The following is a 24,473-nucleotide window of genomic DNA, read 5'->3' as shown; positions in this document are numbered from 1 at the left end:
CCCACCTTACAGTCGCATTCTGTTCTACTTTTGGTTTGGTCTGTATGAAGCTTACAATAGCCTCTGCCTTGCACTGTTGATCTCTGGGCACCAGTCAGCAGGTTGACGAGGATGGACATGATTTTGGGTCTGCTCTCGTTACTCTTGATGAGTTCTTGGATGACATAAAACCAACCAATGGTCTTTCTAATAGTCGACTAACTAGAAAAGGTCTCTAATGGATAGATCTGGATGTTGTTGCCTTGCAGGTTTACCACCACTTCCATCCACCCATCATGGCACTGCCTCCCCCCGTGACAGCAGTTACACTGAGTTCCTCATCCATTAGTTTCACTCCAGTGGACGGATCTCTTTTCAGGTAGGTACTTGTTCTTCCAGGCGTGGTCTATGATGCTCACATTTGCCCCGGTGTCTAACATGGCAGTCACTGCATAGCCGTTCATGCTGCATTTCAATAGGGATTTTCGGCCAATCAGTGGGGCACTTTCTCAGGTGGGGGTAGGTGGCTACCCGTCTGTAAGCTCATAGACTGGTCCCTTTTCCTACTCTAGTGCTGCGGCATTATGGGGCTGGGATTTGTCCTTGGGTTGGTCAGGGCCTTCAAATATATCAAGGATAAAGATCTGATGTCTCCACAGGACCTGGGAAAAAACTAGTCCCATTTAAGAACTTCCTCATCATTTAGTAGGCTTGATTACTGTAACAGCATCTTTACAGGTCTACCTAAAAAATCAGTCAGACAACTACAGCTCATTCAGAACTCTGCTGCTCGAGTCCTCACTAAGACCAAAAAAGTGGACCACATCAGTCCAGCTCTGAGGTCCTTACACTGGCTGCCTGTCCGTCAGAGGAAGACTTTAAAGTTCTGATGCTGGCCTATAAAGCTCTGAATGGTTTAGGACCAAAATACATCAGTGACCTCCTGACCCAGTATAAACCTTCCAGATCCCTCAGGTCATCTGGATCCGGTCTTTTATCAGTTCCCAGAGTCAGAACCAGACACGGAGAAGCTGCATTCAGCTTCTATGCTCCTTATATCTGGAACAAACTCCCAGAAAGCCTCAGATCAGCTGAAACACTCAGTTTATTTAAATCCAGGTTGAAGACTCACCTGTTCTCAGCTGCATTTGAATAAAGCACCAAATCCACACTTTTAAGCTTAAATTTCAAAACTTACACTAACTACTGATCTTATCTATTTCTGATTTTATCTGTTTTGATTTTATATACTGTTTTGTTTGTTTGTTAATTAGTTAAGCTTAAATTTCAAAACTTACATTAACTACTGATTTTATCTACTGTTCTGATTTTATCTGTTTTGATTTTATATACTGTTTTGTTTGTTTGCTTGTTTGTTTGTTAAGTGGGATTAGAGCTCTGGGTAGCTCCCCAGCTGGGTCTAGACTGGGTCTAGAGAGTATTTTAAATTCAGGGAATTTAAAATAGAAAGTAGCTCGTCCACAGAAGGACTGGTAGCTCCCCTTACGATAAGGGTTCAGATCGTGCGAACAGGTGTGAAATGTGTGTGTTTAGTTAGTTTGTTTGTTTGCTTGTTTTAATCAATTTTAAATCATGCTTTTTATTTGTTTTTGTGTCTAATGTCTCTGTAAAGCACTTTGAATCACCTTGTTGTTGAATTGTGCTATACAAATAAATTTGCCTTGCCTTGCCTTACTCAGGGTGCACTGTGACCTCCAAACTGGATAAGTGGTTGAGAAATCTAACAGATGGTCTCCATGCAAAGATTAATGACAAAGCAATACCCATGTTTTTTTCTTTTTAACCTCTGAAACAAGTATTGCAAGCCTCCACAACACACAGTGTTTACTTACTGAGCTCTCAAATCCACTGCAGTCCACACGTCCGCTGGGATTTTTGAAAACAGCCTTTTGGGTCACTGAAAACAGAGATTTTTAAAACTCCTGCCAGGGTGGATATTTTCGAAAACTCAGTCTTTGTGTTTTTTACGTGTGGAGATTTAGTCTCGCAACAGCAAAGGTGTGCGCCGTTTTTCACATCACGCTGTGCGCCATGTTATTGTTTACATGAGATACATTTCTACAATGGCGGATAGAGACAAGATACTGCTGCTGTTAATCTGTCTGTCTGCAGTTTGTACACACTCACACTCAGTTAGTGTCCCTCCATTTACAAAGACAGATGCGTCAGACGGCTCTTTGGACGTGGCTTCTTCCTTCAACACAGACGCTGTCACAACCTAAATCCAGACGTCAGTGTTGAATCAATTGCATTTATGTATGCTGTATGCATTTGTTCATTCCTGAGTTGTGAGTCTACACAACAATGAAAGTACTGTCTTTAGTTATTAACATTTGAAATGATGAAGGCACTTGAAAACTAGAACAAAATTAGCTGCCTTTACAGAAAGTACTTCAGGTTTTATGAGCACAAAACCCTGTTTAGTCCCTCCCAGGCTCCTGGACTTCTGATTGGCCAACAGTTCATTTTTAACGTTTACATGTGGATGGAGATATTTTTCCAAAACTGCACGTGTGGACGGGATTTGAAAAACAAAACCAAAAACGTTTTCAAAAATACCTGTGTGCGTGTGGACGTAGCCTAAGTCACTGATCATTGCACTCAAGTCCACCTCCAGCATACTCTGAGCTGCAGAGGTAAGCAGCTCCAGCTCAGATAACCTTTCTCAGTACCACTCAGTACGAGGAGTGCTTTGAAAAGCAAAAAGACTCTTAAAACAAACTTTATTTTAGACACGACAATGAAACCATAAGTAACGACTGACAAAAATGACAGCACCACGTTTAGCATTAAACGTGTCATTTGTTTTAATAGAAAGTCTTTATTCTGCCTGTTTCACACAATGGCTGCCTTTCAAAGATCTGGCCTACTAAGATCAAACCTAATGTCTCCAAAATGTGCCTACTACAGGGGGAAGGGGATTAACAATAAGAAGTGGTTCTACAAAGCTAAATTATACACACTTAGATACATTTTGAAAAGCTGCTTTGCTCACCTACCTTACTCAGATATCATGTGCACTTAAAGGTTAAAGGGGTCAGGGTAGGGGGACAAAAGTCATGTAGATGAGCATCAACCTGTTGGTTGGTGAAACTAAAAGAAATTAAAAATTGTTTTTCTCAAATTAAAGCTCAGCTCATGCTCAAACTGGTTGAATTAAACCTTTAAAGTGTTTGAATAGAACAGTTTGAGTTTCAGTTCATTAGATCCTGATATGAGTCTAGCAAAGAGAAGGTGTCAGTATCAGCTGCTACTTCTTTAAAACTCTCTCCATTGTTCTCTGTTTAGCTCTATGTTCTTCATCTTCTATGTCTTCCAGTCCTTGGCCTTTTCCCTTTCCATCTCCTCTCCATCTTCCGTCGCACCTGCCTCCAGTTCTCCTTCCATTCTCTCTTTTGTCCTCCTCGACCTGTGTCGCAGGGTGGAGGGCAGACAGTTAGCCAGAAAGAGGACAGCAAAGAGACAGAGCAGAGAGAGGACAGCACCCACGCCAAGTTCCAACTCATGAGCTCCCTGCTTGTCTTCCTCTGCTCCTCCTTTATCCTGGCTTGGAAAGAAGTACACCTTGCCCTCGTCCAGGCTCGGCATCAGCACTGCTCTTTCTAGAGTGTTTCGACTGACCATGCCTCCTTTGTCCACCTCATTCCACCTTCTGTTAGTCATGGTCTGACTTACTTTCTCATAGTAGTTACTGCTGGTGCTCACGTTCCAACTTTCATCTTTGTTTGATGAGTAAATGTCACCGTGTGATTCAACCAGTGTGTCTGAAATGTCAAACTCAAACTCCACACCATCCTCGCTCTTCTTGGCTACCGGCTGCATGAAGTCTAGGTCTAAGTTGACCCTTATCCAGCCTGATCCCCTCGCCAGCCTGCGGGTCCCTTCTCGTCTTGTAGAAGCCTGCCGCTCCTCGTTCTCTTCATCAAAAGAGTTTGAGACAATCAGCTGATCGGCGCACGTAGAAACCAGAAGCTCTGCTCGCAGTAAAGGCCCACCTCCATCACCCTGAGCAAAGACGCGTTGATTGGAACTGGGTGTCACCATAATAACACTCTCAGCCAATGAGGAGAGACGCAGGGAGAAGGGAAGGTCACTGAAAGAGGAGAGGAGGGAGGCAGTGTCGTCACTGAACTGCAGCCAGACACTGACGGAGGCCTCCTACAGGGAAAACAGGGCAAATTTATCTCAGCTTCAGTGGATTAATGAGACTTCAGGAAGTGGAATGAAAAGAGTGTTTGTCACCTGGTGATAGTGGTACATGGTGTTGTAGGCTGTCACTGTTGCTGTGATGATGGAGGGGTGGGCAGGGCTGGACTTCACTGACATTCCCAGGCCACTGACCGCTTGTACAGACAGATCGCCAGCGCTGACAGTGTCAGAGGACACAGTGATGTCACATGTGCCCAACATGCCATCCCACTGCTCCGAGATAACCTAAGGATGAAGGTGAGAGTGAGAGGAGATGCTCAAGAAGTGAAACAATAGCAGTTAACTCATGCACAACTGTCGCCTACATGCAGTGATGTCTTTCCAGGTCTTAATCCTATCACGATGTTTTGGGGCCTGAGGGAAGCCACTCGGGGGTCTTCTACTCTCAGCCAGTTACTGACCAGCTCAGTCACATCTACAAACCAATCTGAGGAACCCAGGTGGTGTGTGGTTCTGCTGTGGGAGTCCTGAGCTGTGAACTGGGTCAGAACCTGGACTGAGGAGCGCTGATACACCGGCACACACCTGAGCAAGAAGAAAACACACGAGGGATTAAAGATCCTGACGTATCTGTGTCTGCATGTTGGAGAAATGTGCGTGCAAGTTTACTCTGAAAGAAAGAGAGAAGCATGTTTTCCATCCAAATGTTGCTGATGACAACACTGATATTTTAATGGCAACACATTCTCCTTCTCAAATTACGTCTCGTCAGGAGCTCTGAGGCACAATAATGTAGTCCATTTTTTCTTTTGGTAGGGGGGATTTATTAAAAGCCCCAAATTACATTAACATTCATGCTCCCACTGAACTTATTATTGTTTTTTGTATATTGTTTTTAATTATACAATAATTAAAACAATGATAACAACAACCTTGGTTAGCAGCACCTCAGATTAGAGCCCAGATCAATGCCACACAGAGTTCCTGTCGCAGACACATCTCTGCATCAACTGTTCAGAGCAGACTGTGTGAATCAGGCCTTTATGGTCAAACAGCTGCTAAGAAACTACAACTAAGGAAAAGCAACAAGAAGAGATTTGTTTGGGCCCAGAAACACAAAGAGTGGACATTAGACCAGTGGAAATCTGTGCCTTGGTCTGGTGAGTCCAGATCTGAGATCTTTGGTTCCACCTGCCGTGTCTTGAACGTAGAAGGTGAACGTATGGTCTCCACATGCATGGTTCCCACTGTGAAGCACGGAGGAGGAGATGTGATGGTGACACTGTTGGGGATTTATTCAAAACTGAAGCCACACTGAACCATCATGGCTACCACAGCATCCTGCAGCAACACGCCAGGACAGCACAATGACCCCAAACACACTTCCAGGCTGTGTGAGGGCGAGTGATGGAGTGCTGCACCTGATGGCCTGGCCTCCACAGTCACCTGACCTAAACCCAATGGAGATGGTTTGGGATGGAGCGCAGAGTGAAGGCAAAGGGCCAACAGGTGCTCAGCATCTCTGGGAACTCCTTCGAGACTGTTGGAAACCATTTCAGGAGACGACCTCATGAAGCTCATGGAGAGAAGGCCAAGAGTGTGCAAAGCAGTAATCAAAGCAAAGGGCGGATATTAGGAGGAATGTAGAATATAAAACATCTTTACTACATAACTCGATATATGTTCATTCATAATTTTGATCGCTTCAGCGAGAATCTAAAATGTAAATAGTCATGAAAATAAAGAAAAACCATTCCACGAGAAAGTGTGTAGACACTACACTCTACACATGACTGTGTTAGTTCGCACCCAGACAACGCAGTCATTAAGTTCACAGATGATACCATCGTGGTGGGGCTCATCTCAGGGGGAGACGAGGCAGCGTACAGAGCTGAGGTTCAGAGGCTGTCAGATTGGTGTTTTTTTGGGGGGGGTAACAACAGTAACAACAATAACAATAATGATATTTATATTTATAACAAGATGCAATAATAACAATGTGCAATAAACATACACTTCTTCTTCTTTTTATTACTTTTATTACTTAAGTCAAGTTACTGTGTCGTGTTGTGTTGTGTTTGCCGACATGGGGCAGTTTTCCAATTTCATTGTACTATTGTGCTATGTATAACTGTGCAATGACAATAAAGAGTTATCTTATCTTATCTTATCTCAGTGTGTCCAGACTTTGACTGGCAGTGTAAATAAAGTCCATGTTTGTGCCTCATGATGAGTGTCTGTAAACCTCTGACCACTCACTCATATGCCTCCAAAAACTATTCATCTGCTGGATCTGAGGAAGACCTTGCTTGAAAGAAGAGAAATTCAGCTTTGACCTGAGTGTAAAATGATGGTTGTGTGGTGGTAATTATTGGATTACTGGCAGGTTGAAAAGATTTCAGTGCAATTTTTCTGCTCCTCCCACACTCTCCCTCTCTCTCATTGACCTGAATGAGGATTTTTTAAAAATATACAAACTGTGAAACATATATTTTTCATAATCATCCCGTTGCATGACCCAGTTTTGGCCAAGCTTTAGCTGTTGGACAGATGGCTGAACTTTTGACTCAACAAGGCCGTATCTGCCTGTTTGCTAATGCTATAGGCCACATTATGTCTTAGATTAAAGATTGTGAAATCATTACACTGTTTTATGATGCATTATACTGCTGAGTTATAAGAAATGCTGTTTGTGTAGAATCATGGCCTTCCTTTTCTGATTAGAAAGAACAAAACATACTGAACAGGAAGCCAAGGCCATAGCTTAGGCTCACTGAGAGAGAAAGAATGTGGATGTTTAGGTTTTGTGACTTTGGAGGGGGGCTGAAGCTATAAGAATGTGAGAAACGGTCAGACACTTCGAGACGTGATGTTGATTGAGCATTTACACACCGAGTGTTGTTCTTCCTTCAGCCCAAAGATCAAAGAATTGGGATATTTAACACAGGCCACAGCAATGTGGTACTTTTTGGTAAGCAAACGTTTTTATACTCTTACTGTGTTTCATCATGTTTCTGGTAAAAAGCTTACGAGATTACTATGTATCACATTTTTCACTTTTGTCCATGCAGTATATGAATGTAGTATATTCTCATAGAACATGTTGTGAACCGTCTGCAGTTTGTCCCATGATAACAAGCATTAAATTATGGAAGCCCGTTTCCGCCACTAAAAAAAAAAAAAAGGATCCATAACTCAAAATTCCGAGTTATTTTCTCAAAATTTCGACATATTAATTCGAAATTTTGAGTTAATAAATCAAAATTTCGAGTTAATATGTCGAAATTTCGAGAAAGTAACTCGAAATTTCGAGTTAGCGCTGCCAATCAGTAATCCATGTGAATGACGTCATTTCCTCGTTACCCAGAAGCTGAAGCCCTCAGCTACAAATGCTACAGCTAAGCTACCGGTATTACATCCAGTCGTGAATGCACAGATTGCTGAGTGTTTTCAGCCTGGCTTCACAAATGATGAAATCCCTGTGTTATTAGCTGAATCACATGGTGTTACTGTCAGCAAACGTACTCGCGAAAGCGCCAATTTGTTGGGATCCGTTTTTGAGTGCACGTTCCTCTGCGCCATATGCTTCCGGGTAACAAGAAAGCGACCTCATTCACGTATATTTTTGATTGGCAGAGCTAACTCTAAATTTTGAGAAAAGTAACTCGAAATTTCGAGTTACTTTTCTCGAAATTTGAGTTAATAAGTTAAAATTTCGAGAAAATAACTCAAAATTTCAAGTTATGGATACTAGCTTTTTTGTTTTTATTTAGTGGCGGAAACGGGCTTCCATATTAAATACACTAGTTTTATACTGCGCAGTATTTCTTTCCGGTAAAATGATGCTAGACCGGATGATTGTGGGCTCATGATGAGTTAATTACATAAACCTTTTCAGTTTTCACACTCTGTTTTCATTTAGGTATTATGTAGTTTGAACCAAGCAGTAGAAGAGTCAGTGTAGTTCAACAGGCCTTTAAGGAAATGGTTACATCTCCAGAGGAGAGAGGAGATAAACACAGATACAATGAACTATAGTACAACAAGTTAAAACAGACTGAAGACACAGCGGGCCTAGTTTTTACCCTTTCTCTGTGATCAGGTTCCATCCATCAATGACATTGAGAGTAGGGTCTGCCAAGGAGACATGTAGGGGCACGGATGGAGCCCAAACCTCCAGACACACAGACCCACTGAGCATGCCCAGATGAAACTCCACCACTGCACAGGTCGACCCTAATCCTGATTCACTGCCATCAACGTAGAGGGTAGAGCAATCACTGGAAACCTGTATGGAAGAGACACATACAAAATATGATATTTGTTTCATCTATACAGTTTAAAGTAATCGCACTGATTTCCTTTTGGCATTAAAGTTCAATTAGCTGTCTCACATGCTTTTCAGATTTGTGCTAAACCTCTCTAAACACAGTTTGGTAGATGGATGATAATGCTTGGTTTGTGATTTTTGAAAAGGCACGTTACGCTCAGAGTGGAGTTGAATTCTGTTATATTCAGACATCTCTAAAGCCAACATTACAAACCTGGGAAAATATCACCGAAATGATAAAAATGGATAAACATGCATGTTTCATTTTGGGTGAGCTGTTTTTAATCAGTTGTGTACTCCACCTTGCCAAACAATAAAGTTTAGGCATAAATAAAAGTGCTGTGTGAATATGTGTGTGACTGGCTGAATGAGGCTTGAATTGCTCTGAGTGTTCAAATGAAGCAGAAAGGCCCCGTATACTGTAAGGTCCATTTACCCAGAGAGGTTTAGAAACACTGAAGTTTAGTCTGGACTTTGGACCTAGTTAACAGCACAAACTAAATTTAAGATGAACCAGGTGCAGGTCAAATTTGAATGTCAAGGGACAGCAATCGAGCCGTCTCTACGATAACCTGGCAAAACTGAGCCACTGAAAAAGACTCCAAGATGTTGTTTAACTGTTTTTGACTTTTACTTTAAGCACTGAGGTAGTGCAGTTGTTTTGGTTAACTAAAAATGGAATTTAAAATGAATTATATAAAACTTAAACAGTTGCCTCCGGGTACGTTAATTGTAAGGTGACCCTACAAACTGAAATGAGCTGTGGGCCACTGCTGGCACTGTCGTCTCATTGGAGGACACTTTAGTGTTCAAGGAGTACAAAACAAACAAACAAGAAAACACAAACAAATAATACTGAAAATGTTTTGCTTCTTTGCGTTTTTTCAAATATTGTATAACAAGATAAAACGCAAACTCCCTCTTAACTAACTGAATCCTTTCATTGATCTACCAAACAAACACATTGGTCCTCTCTGTCTGCCCACATACGTGGCAGCACTTCTGCTGTCGTTATGTTCATATTTAACAAAATAAAATGCAGACATGAGCGTACACATTAGTTTGTGACTCTCACTGAACTGACACAGTCCTCAGCATGTTTGTACTCTCTGCTCATATTGACATGACGTGGTCCACAAGTGGCCCCCGGGCCGCGAGTTTGAGACCCCTGCCCAACAATAATACAACACAGAAAACCCCAACAATCATATGACCAGCTCTGGGCAAGCACTTTGGTGACATTGTTGAGGAAAAACTCTCTTTTAACAGGAAGAAACCTCCAGCAGAACTAGACTGCTCATGAAATTGTGAAATGTGTGTTGTGAGACATGTTGTGAGACATGTTGTGAGACATGTTGTGAGACATGTTGCACCTTGATACTATTCTCATTGATGGAGTGACATGTGACTGCAGAGGTAACATCTGACACCTTCTCGTCATGGCTTACAGCCAGCACAATGACGGGCAGCAGCACGGGCTGGTTGTTCAGTATAGCTGTGTTGATCAACGTGTTACTCTGTGGACAGACCAACAGGAAACACACCTTCAGAGCAATCAGAGGACATGTGATGGGCATCTGATGGACTTTAAAAGAATCACGTACCTCTGTTATAGGTGCAATGCCAAAGATGTGACGATCTGTGAATGAAAAGATGCTCACTGCTCCTACATGTGATGGTGGGACGGTAGTACGTCTGGAGTACTCCACCCACCAATTAGCAGGCACCATCATGGCAACACCGAAGCTGCGCCTCAAGCCGTCGACTGACAAACACGCCACCTGCTGGAGGAGAGTGGGACTGCAGGCAGACAAAGATCACATTCAAAGAAAGAAGAAATGAGCTTTATTAGTCACATACACAACCACACAGCGAAATGTGTCGTGTCCAAGCTGCGGACATAGCTGCGCCATTGCAGGGCTTGGTGTTTCGGCATGGGGGGGGCCTAGCCAGGACTCTTACTGGATACTGGGAGGGAATTGAACTTGGGACTTCCATTCCAAAGGTGTGTAGTCGTTCCACTACACTATCCAGCTGCCGTTCTCTGTACTAGCCCTGCAACAGACTGAAAACCCCTCCAGGGTGCACCCCAACCTCACTTTATGGAAACTGCAGTAAAGTCATTGCATACGTTTCCTTAAAGATGGCTGACTTTAATATTCTATTAACATGTTGGAAAAAGGTGTTGCTGAACTTACTCATGTGGCTGCTTTAGTTTTCTCTGTCTGTGGCAGAGGATGGACAACACATCGTGTTTGGAGGCTTGGGTTCTTTCCAGGGTCACTGTCCACATGTCAGAGGTCAAAGTTCTCTGGGCCACTATTGACACCAGGCCCTTCTTCACCTTCATCCTGAAGACACAAAGAGTGGCTATTGACAGCAGCTGTGGACATGAACAAAGAGCTGCACAAATGTTCTTTTTAATTACCTAATGGCTGCAAAATGACCACTGACATTAGCTCTCAGATTCACTGAGACTCTGATTGGCTGTCCTATTAGGACTGGGCCTCTGTGATAGCGAATCACCACATGGGAGTCCAGATTGAGCTCCTCCTCTTCTTGTCCGCTCGTACAGGGCTCATTTTGTTTGGTGTTGCTCTGCTCTTTCCCCTTGTCCTCTGCCTCCTTCAGGGTCACTGCTTTGATATAGAAAAGTTGCCTCTGGGATTTCACATCTCTGTCCTCCACACATCTGCAAGGATGAGTTAGGACAAATGGACAGTTTAAAGTCAGAGGCCTGAAGCCTAAAATTAATTTCATCAGCATTTGGATTCAATTCAGTTCAATTCAATTTCATTTATGTAGCACCTACAATATTAGAGAGAAACCCCATCAGACGACGACCATATGGACAGACTCGGGGGTCAGGGGAGGGAAAAGAAAGCAGAGGCAACTGGACAAAAAACACACACCAAGCCATCCATCCATTCGCTTATCAGGGGCGCTGGAGCCTATCCCAGCTGTAATAGGGCGAGAAGCAGGGTTACACCCTGGACAGGTCACCAGTCTGTCGCAGGGTCAACACACAGGGACAGACAACACTCACACCTAGTGGCAATTTGGATTATCCAATTAACCTATCCCCACAAGGTGCATGTCTTTGGACAGTGGGAGGAAGCCAGAGGACCCAGAGGGAACCCACGCAAACACGGGGAGAACATACAAACTCCACACAGAAAGATCCCGGGCTGATGGTGGAATTGAACTCAGGACCTTCTTGCTGTGAGGCAACAGTGCTAACCACCGTGCCACCGTGCTGCCACACACCAAGCCAAATTCTAAAATGTATAACTAATGATCAAATTCAATAGAGAGTGAAAAAGGATGGATTTCAGCTACTCGCGGGCCGTTGTGGTCCCTAACCCCGCAAATACCAGGGGTCGACTGTAGGGCAGAAATCTGCTCTCTCTTTCTAGTCCCTGTCAGGACTCTTGCTGCAGCATTTTGGATTAACTGAAGGCTTCTCAGTGAGTTGTTTGGACATCATGATAATAATGAATTACAGTCGTCCAGCCTGGAAGTAATAAATGCATGAACTAGTTTTTCAGCGTCACTCTGAGACAGGATATTTCTAACTTTAGAGATGTTGCACAAATGGAAGAAAGCAGTCTTACATATTTGTTTAATATGTGCATTGAAGGACATGTCCTGGTCAAAAATGACTCCAAGGTTCCTCACAGCGTTACTGGAGGCCAAGGTAATGCCATCCAGAGTAAGAATCTGCTTAGATACCATATTTCTAAGCTTTTCAGGGCCGAGTACAATAACCTCAGTTTGATCTGAATTAAGAAGCAGAAAATTCATCAACTTCATCCAGACTTCTGTCTTAGGTTTCTATAATCTGGCTTCATAGATTTTTTGGGTATCATCTGCAAAGCAGTGAAAATTTATGCTACTCTTCTTAACAATACTGCCTAAGGAAATTATGGAAATGCATAATGTTTATAGAAATGTTCCCAAACCTGTGAAACTCCATAAAAGGTAAACTTTCATATAAACAAGTAAAGGGAAATATTCAAGGGAATGGGGAGAAGAAGTAGAAAATACAAGTAGAAGGATAGAACACAAATAGAACCTACTAAAAAACAAAAAACATACAGCACCTGAAATAGAAACATTTGTAAAAGTGCACACACACACACACATACACATACACACACAAACATGCACACACACACTGTGAGATTATTACAGTATCCTATGCCACCTTATACTTCTAATCAAAGAATTGTTGAATCATTATACGGCTATAGGCCACATTATGTCTTAGATTAAAGTTTGTGAAATCATTACACTGTTTTATGATGCATTATACTGCTGAGTTATAAGAAATGCTGTTTGTGTAGAATCATGGCCTTCCTTTTCTGATTAGAAAGAACAAAACATACTGAACAGGAAGCCAAGGCCATAGCTTAGGCTCACTGAGAGAGAAAGAATGTGGATGTTTAGGTTTTGTGACTTTGGAGGGGGGCTGAAGCTATAAGAATGTGAGAAACGGTCAGACACTTCGAGACATGATGTTGATTGAGCATTTACACACCGAGTGTTGTTCTTCCTTCAGCCCAAAGATCAAAGAATTGGGATATTTAACAACACACACGGCATGGTTAGCACTGTTGCCGCACAGCAAGAAGGTCCTGAGTTCAATTCCACCATCAGGCCGGGGTCTTTCTGTGTGGAGTTTGCATGTTCTCCCCGTGTTTGCGTGGGTTCCCTCCGGGTACTCCGGCTTCCTCCCACCGTCCAAAGACATGCAGCTTGTGGGGATAGGTTAATTGGATAATCCAAATTGCCACTAGGCGTGAATGTGAGTGCGAATGGTTGTCTGTCCTTGTGTGTTAGCCCTGCGACAGACTGGCGACCTGTCCAGGGTGTACCCCGCCTCTTGCCCTATGACAGCTGGGATTGGCTCCAGCACCCCCCGCGACCCTGAAAAGGATAAGCGAATGGATGGATGGATGGAACAACACACATACAACACAATCAGTAATCAGTAATTTTTTTTTTTTTGGAAATCGAATTTCCCAGAGGAACCCACCCGAGGGATTAATAAAGTTCTATCTTATCTTATCTTATCTTATCTTATCTTATCTTATCTTATCTTATCTTATCTAATCTTGTTGTGTTGTATGTGTGTGTGTGCATGTTTGTGTGTGTGTGCATTTGTCATGAAATGTGACACAGATGCCCTCAGGGGATGAAAGACAAACAGACAGAGACCCAGCAAAAGACTGTCGAAGACCTGAGGCCACACATCACAGCAACAACTGCACGCCCATCCCAGCAGGCGGAGAGAGGCTCCACATGGAGCGCCCACGGCCACAGGGTGAGAGACCAGAGAACCAGAGGCAACAGGCCACAAGTCTGTGCCCTGTGTCCCAACACCAGACCTCCACTCAAGTGACAACAGACACAGAGAAAAAAGGCACGAGACAAAGTGGTCTGAGCCTGAGAGAAGCTACACCCATCTAATGCTCTCTCACTGTTCAGCTCTTTGCCATGCCCCAGTGGAGCTCCATCATGGAAAGGAAGGCAAGCAGTGCTCACCTGGTGAAATCTAATAACAGACATACCAAAGTAAAAGGATCTGTCTTCTATCATAAAGTTTCCCATGCTATAGATCACCATCACCCTTTGGCCCCAGCTTTCTATCGTCCCTGGAATCAGGATTAAGTTCACTCGGTTATAGAAAGGAGTCGGCATTCTCATGGGTGTGTCCATGTCCTATTAATGGGTGGACTTTGTCAAGCTGAGAGGCCAGCAGCTTTTTCTGGATGCACATTGTAGATAAGCCTCTGATCTTTGATGAGACTGATGGGAGCTTAGCGTGCAATCCAAACTGCCATTTGCACTGTACTGATATCAGTTTCCATCTGTGGTTTGTGTCGAAACAGAGCTAACATTAGCAAGTAAACAGGATTTCTCATTCATCATTGTAACAGATGAGTTTTCTCCTGCCATATTCCTCTTTATATAAACGCTGACTCCACCAACACTTCAGATTAGCACCACTCAGAAATTATTTGGTTTATAAAATGTATCATGTTTAAACATATCTTTTTTACTGCAGGGCTATTTTCTTATATAGGAACTTTTCAGCTCTAATTGAACACTTTCTAAATATGCCTCATTCACTTGTTGCAGTTTTTTCTTCACCAAAGTGCTTCTAACACTGAAATGCAGGTGAATGCATTGGATAGTAGCTTGGGGTTCACTATCTGCCTGTGGACTCTTTGGCATGTAGAGCAGAGATGGGATCAAAACATCAACATCTGCTCTAGGTCCTGAGCCACAGCCACCCCCACGTAACTTCATCTCTGTAACAGTCAACACATCCACTGAAGCAAACCATCAATGTGTTTATCAGTGGCTGAAAAAGTGATAAGACTATATAAATGGAGTCTCTTTATTATTTATGAAAATCTTTTTTAAAAATCTTCATCATGAGTTCATCATGTGTCCAAGTGGCTGTGACGCAGACTGAGTCGAAGGTCATCTACCAATCAGAAGCTGTGCGTTTAGATCCCCGACTCCTCCAGTCCACATGCTCCAGGTGTTTTTGGACAGCACAGTGTGATATTTAGACAGCACATAGAATAAGACTGCATACATATTTGAGTGTGTAGTAAAAAGCACTTTACAAAATAACATAGTATTCTACTATAACATACCCTGCTGATGTCATCTGTAGGTCCGCCACTGAGTAGTACAGCTGTATTTGGTTTTTCATGGGACCCCGTTGGTTTCTGCGGGCCCGTGGACCATCCATGTCCCCATCTATATTTGGATGGTATCTGAAAGAGACACGAGTACACTTTGGGACTGGGCATTTATAGAAAACTACTTCAAGCAAGAGCTCACATTTTGTGGAATGCACTTATTCCACAAAATGTTCATGTTCTTACGCCAAACGTCTCTCTGTGAGGTTTACTCTTTACTAGAGGGATTTAATCATTAGCATAACTGAACTGAACATGAGGAAAACCAAAGACATGGTGGTGACCTTCTCCAGTAGGCAGAGGGATCTGGCTGCTTCGGTCACCACCACCATCCACGGGAAGCCAGTGGAGGTAGTTGAGGAGTACAAATACCTGGGAACCATCTTTGACAACCTCCTGAAATTCTCTGCCAACACAGAGGAGATTCTCAGGAGGTGCCATCAACGGCTACACCTCCTTATAACTCAACTGCTTTGGAGTCAGCACACCCATCATGATGACTTTTTACTACGCCTTCCTGGAAAGCATCATGACCTCCATCACCTGCTGGTTCCACTCCCTCAGCCTTCATACAGGAACAGACTGCAGCACACCGCATCAGTGTGCTCTAAAATCATCGGCCTGTCAGGACTCTGGCAGGTTTTCAGCCAACAGGTCCTCAGACAGGCAGCCGAAATCATCACTTCCTCTTCCAATTATCACAAATTATTAAAAATATGGAGAAAATACTGTTTGCAATTAAATGTGTCATAGTTTAGTTTAATGGCCGTTAGACTACATCAGACTAATGTAACCAGTGCAGTATAACAGTAGGTGCATGTCTCTTCCGGTCGGTTTGGTTTTTTAACTGATATTCAAATTGCTCATAAAAATACCGAAACAAAAATGTAAACATTACAATGTTTTTAAGCTTTCCTGAGGTGAAAAAGTTGGCAATGATAATAAAAGCTAAATGTAGCAGTACACCATAGTATAAAAATGAAACATGAACATATCCATCTCAGTGCCATGTCTGCCTTCATTATCACCAATTAAAGTTTAACTTCATGTAGTTTACAATCTAAAGTGCTTTAATAAGTCACCAGTACAGCTATGATTTTATAAACCATATAAATAATAATGTAAGTCTATGAATTCATTTCCAGCTGGTGCTTTTTTAGTCCTGCAATCACGTCACCTCAGAAACTGCGCAGTTGCTTGCTGGTGGTTGCCGTGACGGCGTATGCTCCGTTGCCATTTTCGCTTCTGCATCCATTGATGTGTATGGCGGGTATTACTGTACCATGGATGCGACTGGTTGACAAGTGGATTGCTGTACCAGGAACTGGGCAGTGTCAGAGTTACCACACACAAACCTAGAGGCGGCTGGGAAACAAGACAGTCGTGTAGTCGTAAAAAGAAAACGGAGTGAAACGACTGACCAAGAAAGAGAGACATTAGACAAAGAAAACATTACAAAATCTGTTCTTCACCTGTGTGATACAGGAAGCCTTGTGCTCCTCTGTCTCCTTGAAAGCCATTAGAGTGATGCAGGTCCGAAGATCAGAACTGATGTTGCCTCGCTTGTGAAACAGTACCCTCACCCTGAACCTCTCCTGACCTCTCTTATCCCGCTCTACTTCCACGCTCTCTGAGAGAAGGGAGGCAGATAGAGGGGGAGAGGCAGGGAGGACGGACTCTGATAAAAGCTGTGGATGAAAAAAAATACAGATGAATCTGTGGGGGTTTTCATCTCCATCTCTTATCATCTTTTCTCCTCTGCTTACCTGTGTCACAGAGTGAGGGCCAAATGAAGCCCTGAGGCCGGGCTTGGTAGCCCACCCTGTCGGAGGCAGCATGAACATACTCTGAGAAAAGGCAAAAGGGCTAAAGTTGGAGAAAAGAGGGCCCAGCTCTGCTTGGGACAGAGGGAGAAACTGCCAAGAAGGGGGGGTGACTGACATCTGGACTGGCAGGGAGAGAGGAAGAGGAGGCTGCAGGAGGGATGGAGGGACTGAGTCAGTAAAAAAAGAGAAGAGGCAGGTGTAAAGGACATGTTACTATCACAAGGTCATAAATGTCAGACTTGCTGAGATTTGCATTAACTGCCTTCCTTTCTGTTATATTTGGGCAAGGCATCAACCCATACTTTGTCCAAAGAACCCTAACACACCAACAGCACTGTGGTATCAGAGTGCTTGATTAGTTGGACGGCCTTTGCTGATGGCAGGCATTCGCTGTGACATTGTTTCAGGAAGCTTATGCTGTTTTACATTTGCCTCTGTCCAGAGCATAAAGTTGTCTACATCTCACAGATTCTTAGTAGGGTTAAATTCTGGACTCTATGATGGCCAGTCCATGTGTGGTAATGTCAGCGCATGCCTTGTCAAATCTAAAATGAACATAAATTCAAATGTATCAAAGTAAAGCAGTCTCTCTCCTTTTATCTCCAACGTCATCCATTACATTGCTGCCATATTGACGCCATTCACAGACCATCCATGGAATCCACATTTTTAATTCAATTCCTTTTTATTTGTATAGTGCATAATCACAACAACAGTCACCTCAAGGCGCTTTATATTGTAAGCGTCATGGTCGCCGTGTCTGCCCGGCTGACCCAGGTTGGCTATATATGTTTCTTGTTTTCCTTTCCCTCTCTCTCACGCTTGCTGTGTCTCGCCTGGGCGTAGCTCATTGCTGGCTCCCCGCCCCTGGCCATCGCACCTGTAAATAATCACACACCTGTGGCTCATCGCTTCACCAGTGTCCACTACTTAAGGCAGTGGCTGGAAACATCTCATCGCTGGACTATTGAGTAACCTCGGTAGTAAGCTCCGTAAGCTCCAACTAGAAACTAGCTAAGGCTAGTTTCTAGTTGTCTTTTCGCGTTGTTGCTTCGTTAGATTAACCGCTTGTTTCCTGTGAACAGGAATCTCTTTCCCTTGGAGCCCTGGATGTGCTAAGTTGCTGGTGTGCTGTGTTTCTGGAACTGTGTGAAGATTCCCTCGTGTGTGAAGAGCCCCCTTTTCCGGACTCCCCTGTGCCCTGGATTCCCCTCGCCCTCTCACCTGTATATAGTCGCACCTGGTGTTGTGTATCAATAAAAAGGAGCTGTATTTTAGCTGCCTCGTCTGCGCTTGAGTCCATCCCAGCTCGTGACAGTAAGGTAGACCCTACAATAATACATACAGAGAAAAACCCAACAATCATATGACCCCTATGAGCAAGCACTTTGGTGACAGTGGGAAGGAAAAACTCCCTTTTAACAGGAAGAAACCTCCAGCAGAACCAGGCTCAGGGAGGGGCGGGGCCATCTGCTGCAACTGGTTGGGGTGAGAGAAGGAAGAAGCAGTCTTACAGCATTTGAGGAAGCACTTTCTCCCTCTCCCTTATCTTTCCTGCTTGGCTTCTCATGTCTTTGTATAGTCTTGCTTACTCACTAACCCTAAGACAGTCTCCCAAACTTGTTCTCTAAAAACGTAAAGAAGAATTGTGGATTTGATCAACTGGTCCCTTAATGAAACTGACAACTCCTGGGCTCGGGAGAGCCCGATTGTCCTGCGGAGACGTTTGCTGCCGGATACTCGATGGTCGGTTGCGTTGTTTGTCTGGCGACACTCTCGATGGAGGACATTGAACGACATCTACCAATTCGGAATCACGATAACAGAGTTCTGGCTGATTGGAGCCGGCTCGGACCTGGCTTATCGAAGAGCAAGAAACGGCTACAGCTGTTCAAAATCCCACAAGGCTGGCCGACATGATAGACGATGGGCAGGGATGTGAGTACTCAGACTGTTTTTGAATGCAATATGGAGAAGATCTTGGAGAAGCTCAGGGCTCTGTTATATGGATAACATCTTGAAGAAGAAGAACAGGAATTGAGAGACCTGGTGACCAGTGATGGACATTAGACCAACTGTAAAATTGGAAGCAGTTTGTTCGCACTCAACAAAACAACTACCATCTTCATCTCATGCGGGACCCTGGCGCCAGCTGGATGCTCAAGGCAAAAGCTGACGGGAATAACAAAACTCTCCCTTAGATAATAAGACTGTTGTGACTCTCTCCCCTCTCATTCAAGGCACCCACATCGACCGAAGTTTGTTGACTTTTGCTTGACAAATGTAGCTACAATCATACAAGTGCAAAGATTTCTGTTTATTTCTATAATAGCAGCTATTAAATATTTTCACATAATTTAGGCGTCTTAAACACTCACAGGTGACATCTTTGGTATAAGGTGAACATAGATAATGATCTGAGAGAATGAAAGTATGACAACAATAACAACAGGTGAGCAGCTGTGATACACAGTAATACACAATAATGACTCACCTGTGATGGAAATCCAAAGCAGCAGCAGCTCTCCTGTTCGTCCCCACCACACAGTGACACAGCTGACACCTTCCATCACTGCAGGTCTCCTGCAGCACAGTGAAGCCAATATGAAACTTTCAAACCTCATCCATACTCAGCTGGCAGATAATCGGCTCGTCCTCCCCCACAGGGTGAGTGGACGGGCTTCAACCACTCGTACAATGAAGCCCACTTCATAACCTTATGAGGAAGGTTATGTTATCACCATGTTGTCTCAACTGACAGTCACAGGATTGCATACACACAGGTATGAATATAATGGTTTTGATAGGCCTTTTAATGATTTCTCAAGCTGTTCGTTTTCCAGGGTGGAACGATTATACAGTTTTTTTCTGTCTGCATAACTGTGATAAATTAGTTGCGCAAATATCATATGTCATATCAAATATGTACATACAATTATTCAGTCTTTTACTATCTCGTGCTGAAAGTAAAGTTTTTCACTGTCGTGGAACTTCAAGGCAAAGGCCGGTTAACTTCTTCTTGGTGACCATTAATGTAAACCACGCCTGTAGGCCCTGTTCTTTTGTTTCAGGTGAGGCTCATCCACAGTTCCCAGGCCTCTTGTTTCCTTTGCGTCTCTCACTGAGAGAGAAAAAACTGGACAGGATCCTACTCAGGTTTGACCTCTGCTACAGTTACAGCCTTCTAGCCCAAAACTCATCCTAGGATTTATCTACCTGCTCACACTGTAGGACGAATTGTCTTCAGGTGTATTTCCTCAGCTCGGTCTACGTATTCTGTCTCTGTGTTTACACTTGGCTTCAACCTACCTGTTTGATTAGGCAGGCATAATTAAGGCTTAATGAACTGTCATAGTAACAGTACTACACCCATGTTAGGAAGGTGAAGGTGGATATCCTCCTGCTTTGGGATAAAAAATATTTAGTTTTGACAAAAACTGTACTTATATGTCTGAAATGAAACAAAACAATCCTTTTCTATTGTTTTTACAGTGAAGTCAGTTTTGCGCATCTAACCCTGTAGCAGGGTTAGATGCTACACCCTATTGATCATGTTAACATGATCAATAGGGTGCAAATGATTGATGGCAGAAGCTGCCAATCCAGTGCTATAAAAGTTAATTTCTGGATTTGCAAATGAGGGATAGACACATAGACACAGAGCACCTGGCACCTTAGTGCTGAAAGGAATGTCTTCTGCGGAGAAGCTGGCATCCCAGTGGTAGAAAACCTGCTTCTCCATTTTGCAAATGAGAACCTGACATCCTGATATCAGGAAGTTTGCTGCTGCATATGGCAAATGGTAAAATCCTTTTGTATTATTCATTTATTAACAGACTAACAATTCATTTTGAAATTCTGATTTATAATAAATGTTTATATTTTACATTAAATGATAAAATAATAAATATCTTTAGTAATTTCTAAATAAAATAATTTTAAAATGAATTTGTAAATTAGTTAAATTATTGCATATTTGACTGCACAACTCATTAATGAAGCACAAAATTCTTTATTTTGATGCACATGACCCCTCTGGTCCTGCATATGTACGGTGATTGTGCTCGTGAATACCGTTTCACATGTGACATCCTTACCCTTAAAGAATAAGCCTTAATACACGCTTAATGAAAGATTTGATGTGCTGATCCATAATAGCAGAACAGAATTGCAGCATTAACAGAAATTAGGACAGGACCCCTCTGGAGTCTAGATGATGATGGTGGTTGGATGGTGCTCTGGGTGAGCAGGTTAAGGGGAGATGGGGAGGAGGAAGGCTGCACGCTGATTGGCTCAATGAAGGTGTAAAAGAAAATGACAGCGCTAGAGAAAGAACGTCAGCATTGAGTTTGACAGTGTGGGAAAGTGGAAGTAATATAAACTTTAAATTCAATTAAATTTTATTTTCACAGCTTCAACTCACAACAACAGTCACCTCAAAGCGCTTTATATTGTAAGGTAGACCCTACAATAATACATCTGGAGAAAACCAAACAATCATATGAGTCCCTGTGAGCAAAGACAGGAAGAAACCTCCGGCAGAACCAGGCTCAGTGAGGGACGGGGCCATCTGCTGCGACCGGTTGGGGTGAGAATAGATTAGCAACTAAACACTCAGGAAAGCAGACAGTTCAGTTATATTTGATTTAGAAGCACCAGATCACGAACACAGTTGCTTCATAATGTAAAGGCCAAGGAGTGATCACAGATCTTCCTTTTTATGCATAAGCTTTATATACATTATCTACAATTATGAATATTTAATGTAATGACCGCTGTGATGGATATGATAGACATCATCCGTCCTCTTAGTCTGAAGAGCATTTGAATACTGTGAGTGACCTGTAAGGCTACAGGTATTTTTTAAGATCACACAAACAGCTGTAAACAACAAACCTTATGTTTCCTGGCGACAGGATTTGCACTTCTGGCAACTCGAACTTATTTTTAACGAGCTACAAAATGGCCAAAACAGAGAAAAGAGAAAAGCCTATGCGCTGTCATAGCTCAGCTGGCATGTGCCAGCACAGGATCACAGCCCAAACAACAGAAGGTACAGCTAAATATATCTGTGTGTGTCAGGAAATGTTCTCATTGGTCAGTGTCAGGATCAATGTCTGGACATGGCTCACACAGATGAAACACGCTAAAGTCATCCAGAGCAAACACACAACTGGTTACTCTGTGAGACAAACCTGAACTGAACCTACTCTACAAGCAGAAATTTGATGATTCATTATTTATTCTGTTAAAACATTTCCACAGAGAGTGTACACACACACACACACACACACACACACACATACACATACACACACACACACATACACACACACACACACATACACACACACACACACACACACACACACACACACAGATATAAAACACTCACCTGCATTTGTCTATTTCAGCTCCAGATTCCAACTTTTTTTTGAGGCATTTTAAAACTTGTTGACGTCACTGATTCCAGTAAAAGAACAAAAATGATTTAAAGCAAGAAAAATCATTAATATGAAAAATAATACTCTCCTTTTTGTCTTTCTTGGTTATCTTTAGTGGTATGCTGCTGCTTTAAGCCCCTCTTACTCGCTCTCATGCGTCCCTCCCTCTCTGCACCAGATTCATCCAATACAGATTTTCTCATTTAATATAGTAAGTAATCTCCTCCACGCTCCTCCCCCCATGCAGTTCTTTATGAGCTCATTGTTTCTTATAGGTTTATCTTCCTACTCTCCTCCCCTCACCCCTTTTTGTGCATCTGTCACTTTTTGTTTTCTCAGACATCTTGGTGATTCTGTGCATCTACAGTATGGTGGATTGTTGGGTAGTAGTAGCAGTAAATGTGACACTCATTACAGTAGCTGCTTATGGTTTAATGGTATGGGTTATGGTGGATTTAATAATATGGTGATAAAATAGTTCTTAGAAGTTTTCATTGGCATTATTAAAATGAATTTATTTTTACTTAAATCCCTGAACAGTGACTCCTGCACCTGCAGGTTTCAGTCTCTGTGGATGTGAGGTTCAAAGAAGCAGGATGGGAAATCAAGTTATTGGATTTAGTTTTTTCTTATAATTTTGCTTTGGCAGTAAATTCTCTGCCACTGACTAGCTTGTTTTGAAAAGCAAAGACTTGTAAACACAATAAATAAAAAATGTTACCTAAATTTCATTTAGGCCTTTTAAATACAAAAGAAAAAAAAACATAACTAAGCTCCATATCTGTAACTGTAATTCTGAGCTATTTTTCAATAGATGATAAGCTGTGACACAAGAGCAGGCCAAAGGTAACTGTATACATAAAGCATAAAATGAAATTAAGACAAGTAAGTGTGCTATATTTTTGGTTTTATTCATTTTATGAGCTCTAATAAAATGGACCAAATATGTAATTCATTTGTGATTTTAATTTAACCCTTTAACAGGTTTATGATTGTAAAATATGTTTTGGTACTCAGATGTTTCAGTTAGTTTTGTTATGCGACAGGTGAATCAGAACCACAGTGTCAGTCATTTCTTGGGTTTATGCTGATGATACATCATCATATCCGCCTGACTTCTATCACCTCTCTCAACAAACACAATTACAGACCTGGAACAAAAGTCTGTTTGTATGAGTGATCATGTCCATTACAGTCTTCCTCGTGTGTATGTGTGTGTGTTTGTGTGTCTGTGTGTGTGTGTGTGTGTGTGTGTGTGCGTGTGTGTGCATGTGTGTGTCTGTGTGTGTGCGCATGCATGTGTGTGTGCTGTGTGTGTGTGCGTGTCTGTGATAGTAATAGAACAGCAGAAGGGGCTTAGAGAACAATGGATCTGACACTGAGAGAAGAGATTAAAAGCAGAGGGAGGAAAACAAGAGTAATATACCATTAAAATTTCACTGTGCAGACCCACTACTAATATGGTTTGGCAGAAGTGTCCTGTGCTTGTGTTGAATTACCTATGTGAAGTGGTTTTGTTGTTCTCCAAGAGGAGATTGCCTTCCACTTTTTCTCCTTATGCATCAGCATAATCAGAGATGCCCAGGGTTTCCTCCCTACAGTCTCCTCATTCAAACCAAGAAGTGCTGCAGGGGGAGAGAAACATAATGAGTGGAATAAACTGGAACAAGCACTTTTTAGATGAAAGCATGGAAAATACCATAGCAAATCTTTATTTATAAAACAACCACAGATGACACAAAGTCCTGTACACTGGAACTAATTAATAAAAATGCATAAAATATAAATAAAACCTATTAAAAATGTCAAATAACTAAAAGACAGGACAGATGGCTTGAAAGAGGAGTAAAAGAAGCCATTTATGTCCACTGTGAGCGACCATCTTTGAACAGAGGCGGGGTTTATGACACCAACTGTCTGCCATCTATAATCCAGTGTTGAGATCCCTTCCCAGACGCCTTAACGCCCACTCACACCCTGGGCCATCTGACCTCAGGAAATCACA

The 24,473-nt window shown here is 42.6% G+C and overlaps 1 protein-coding gene across 5 annotated transcripts; it reads right to left on the bottom strand.

Moving 5' to 3' along the window:
* Positions 1 to 2,045: 2,045 nt before the first annotated feature.
* On the bottom strand, positions 2,046 to 22,767 carry tmem132a (transmembrane protein 132A). 5 transcript variants are annotated; one of them, XM_040027237.1, is made up of 14 exons: positions 21,921 to 22,321; positions 19,519 to 19,607; positions 16,965 to 17,191; positions 16,671 to 16,886; positions 16,376 to 16,563; positions 15,151 to 15,273; positions 10,908 to 11,171; positions 10,678 to 10,830; positions 10,084 to 10,279; positions 9,853 to 9,996; positions 8,235 to 8,437; positions 4,515 to 4,734; positions 4,243 to 4,434; positions 2,046 to 4,158 (listed from the first exon to the last, which is right to left on the bottom strand). In XM_040027237.1, exons 2-14 carry the CDS (start codon positions 19,592 to 19,594, stop codon positions 3,307 to 3,309), a joined length of 3,054 nt encoding a protein of 1,017 aa, XP_039883171.1. In that variant the 5' UTR covers positions 19,595 to 19,607; positions 21,921 to 22,321; the 3' UTR covers positions 2,046 to 3,306. The 5 variants fall into 5 exon arrangements, with proteins under 5 accessions (XP_039883171.1, XP_039883169.1, XP_039883172.1 ...); XM_040027236.1 differs by lacking the exon at positions 21,921 to 22,321 and adding an exon at positions 22,420 to 22,767 and having other exon boundaries at positions 2,047 to 4,158; XM_040027235.1 differs by lacking the exon at positions 21,921 to 22,321 and having other exon boundaries at positions 19,519 to 20,867.
* Between the last annotated feature and the right edge of the window lie 1,706 nt (positions 22,768 to 24,473).

The sequence above is a fragment of the Simochromis diagramma genome, unplaced genomic scaffold (genome assembly GCF_900408965.1).
Source record: "Simochromis diagramma unplaced genomic scaffold, fSimDia1.1 OVJJ01000446.1, whole genome shotgun sequence".
NCBI lineage: Eukaryota > Metazoa > Chordata > Actinopteri > Cichliformes > Cichlidae > Simochromis > Simochromis diagramma.
Note: the sequence above shows the minus strand (reverse complement) of the source record. Positions and strands in the feature narration are given on the sequence as shown.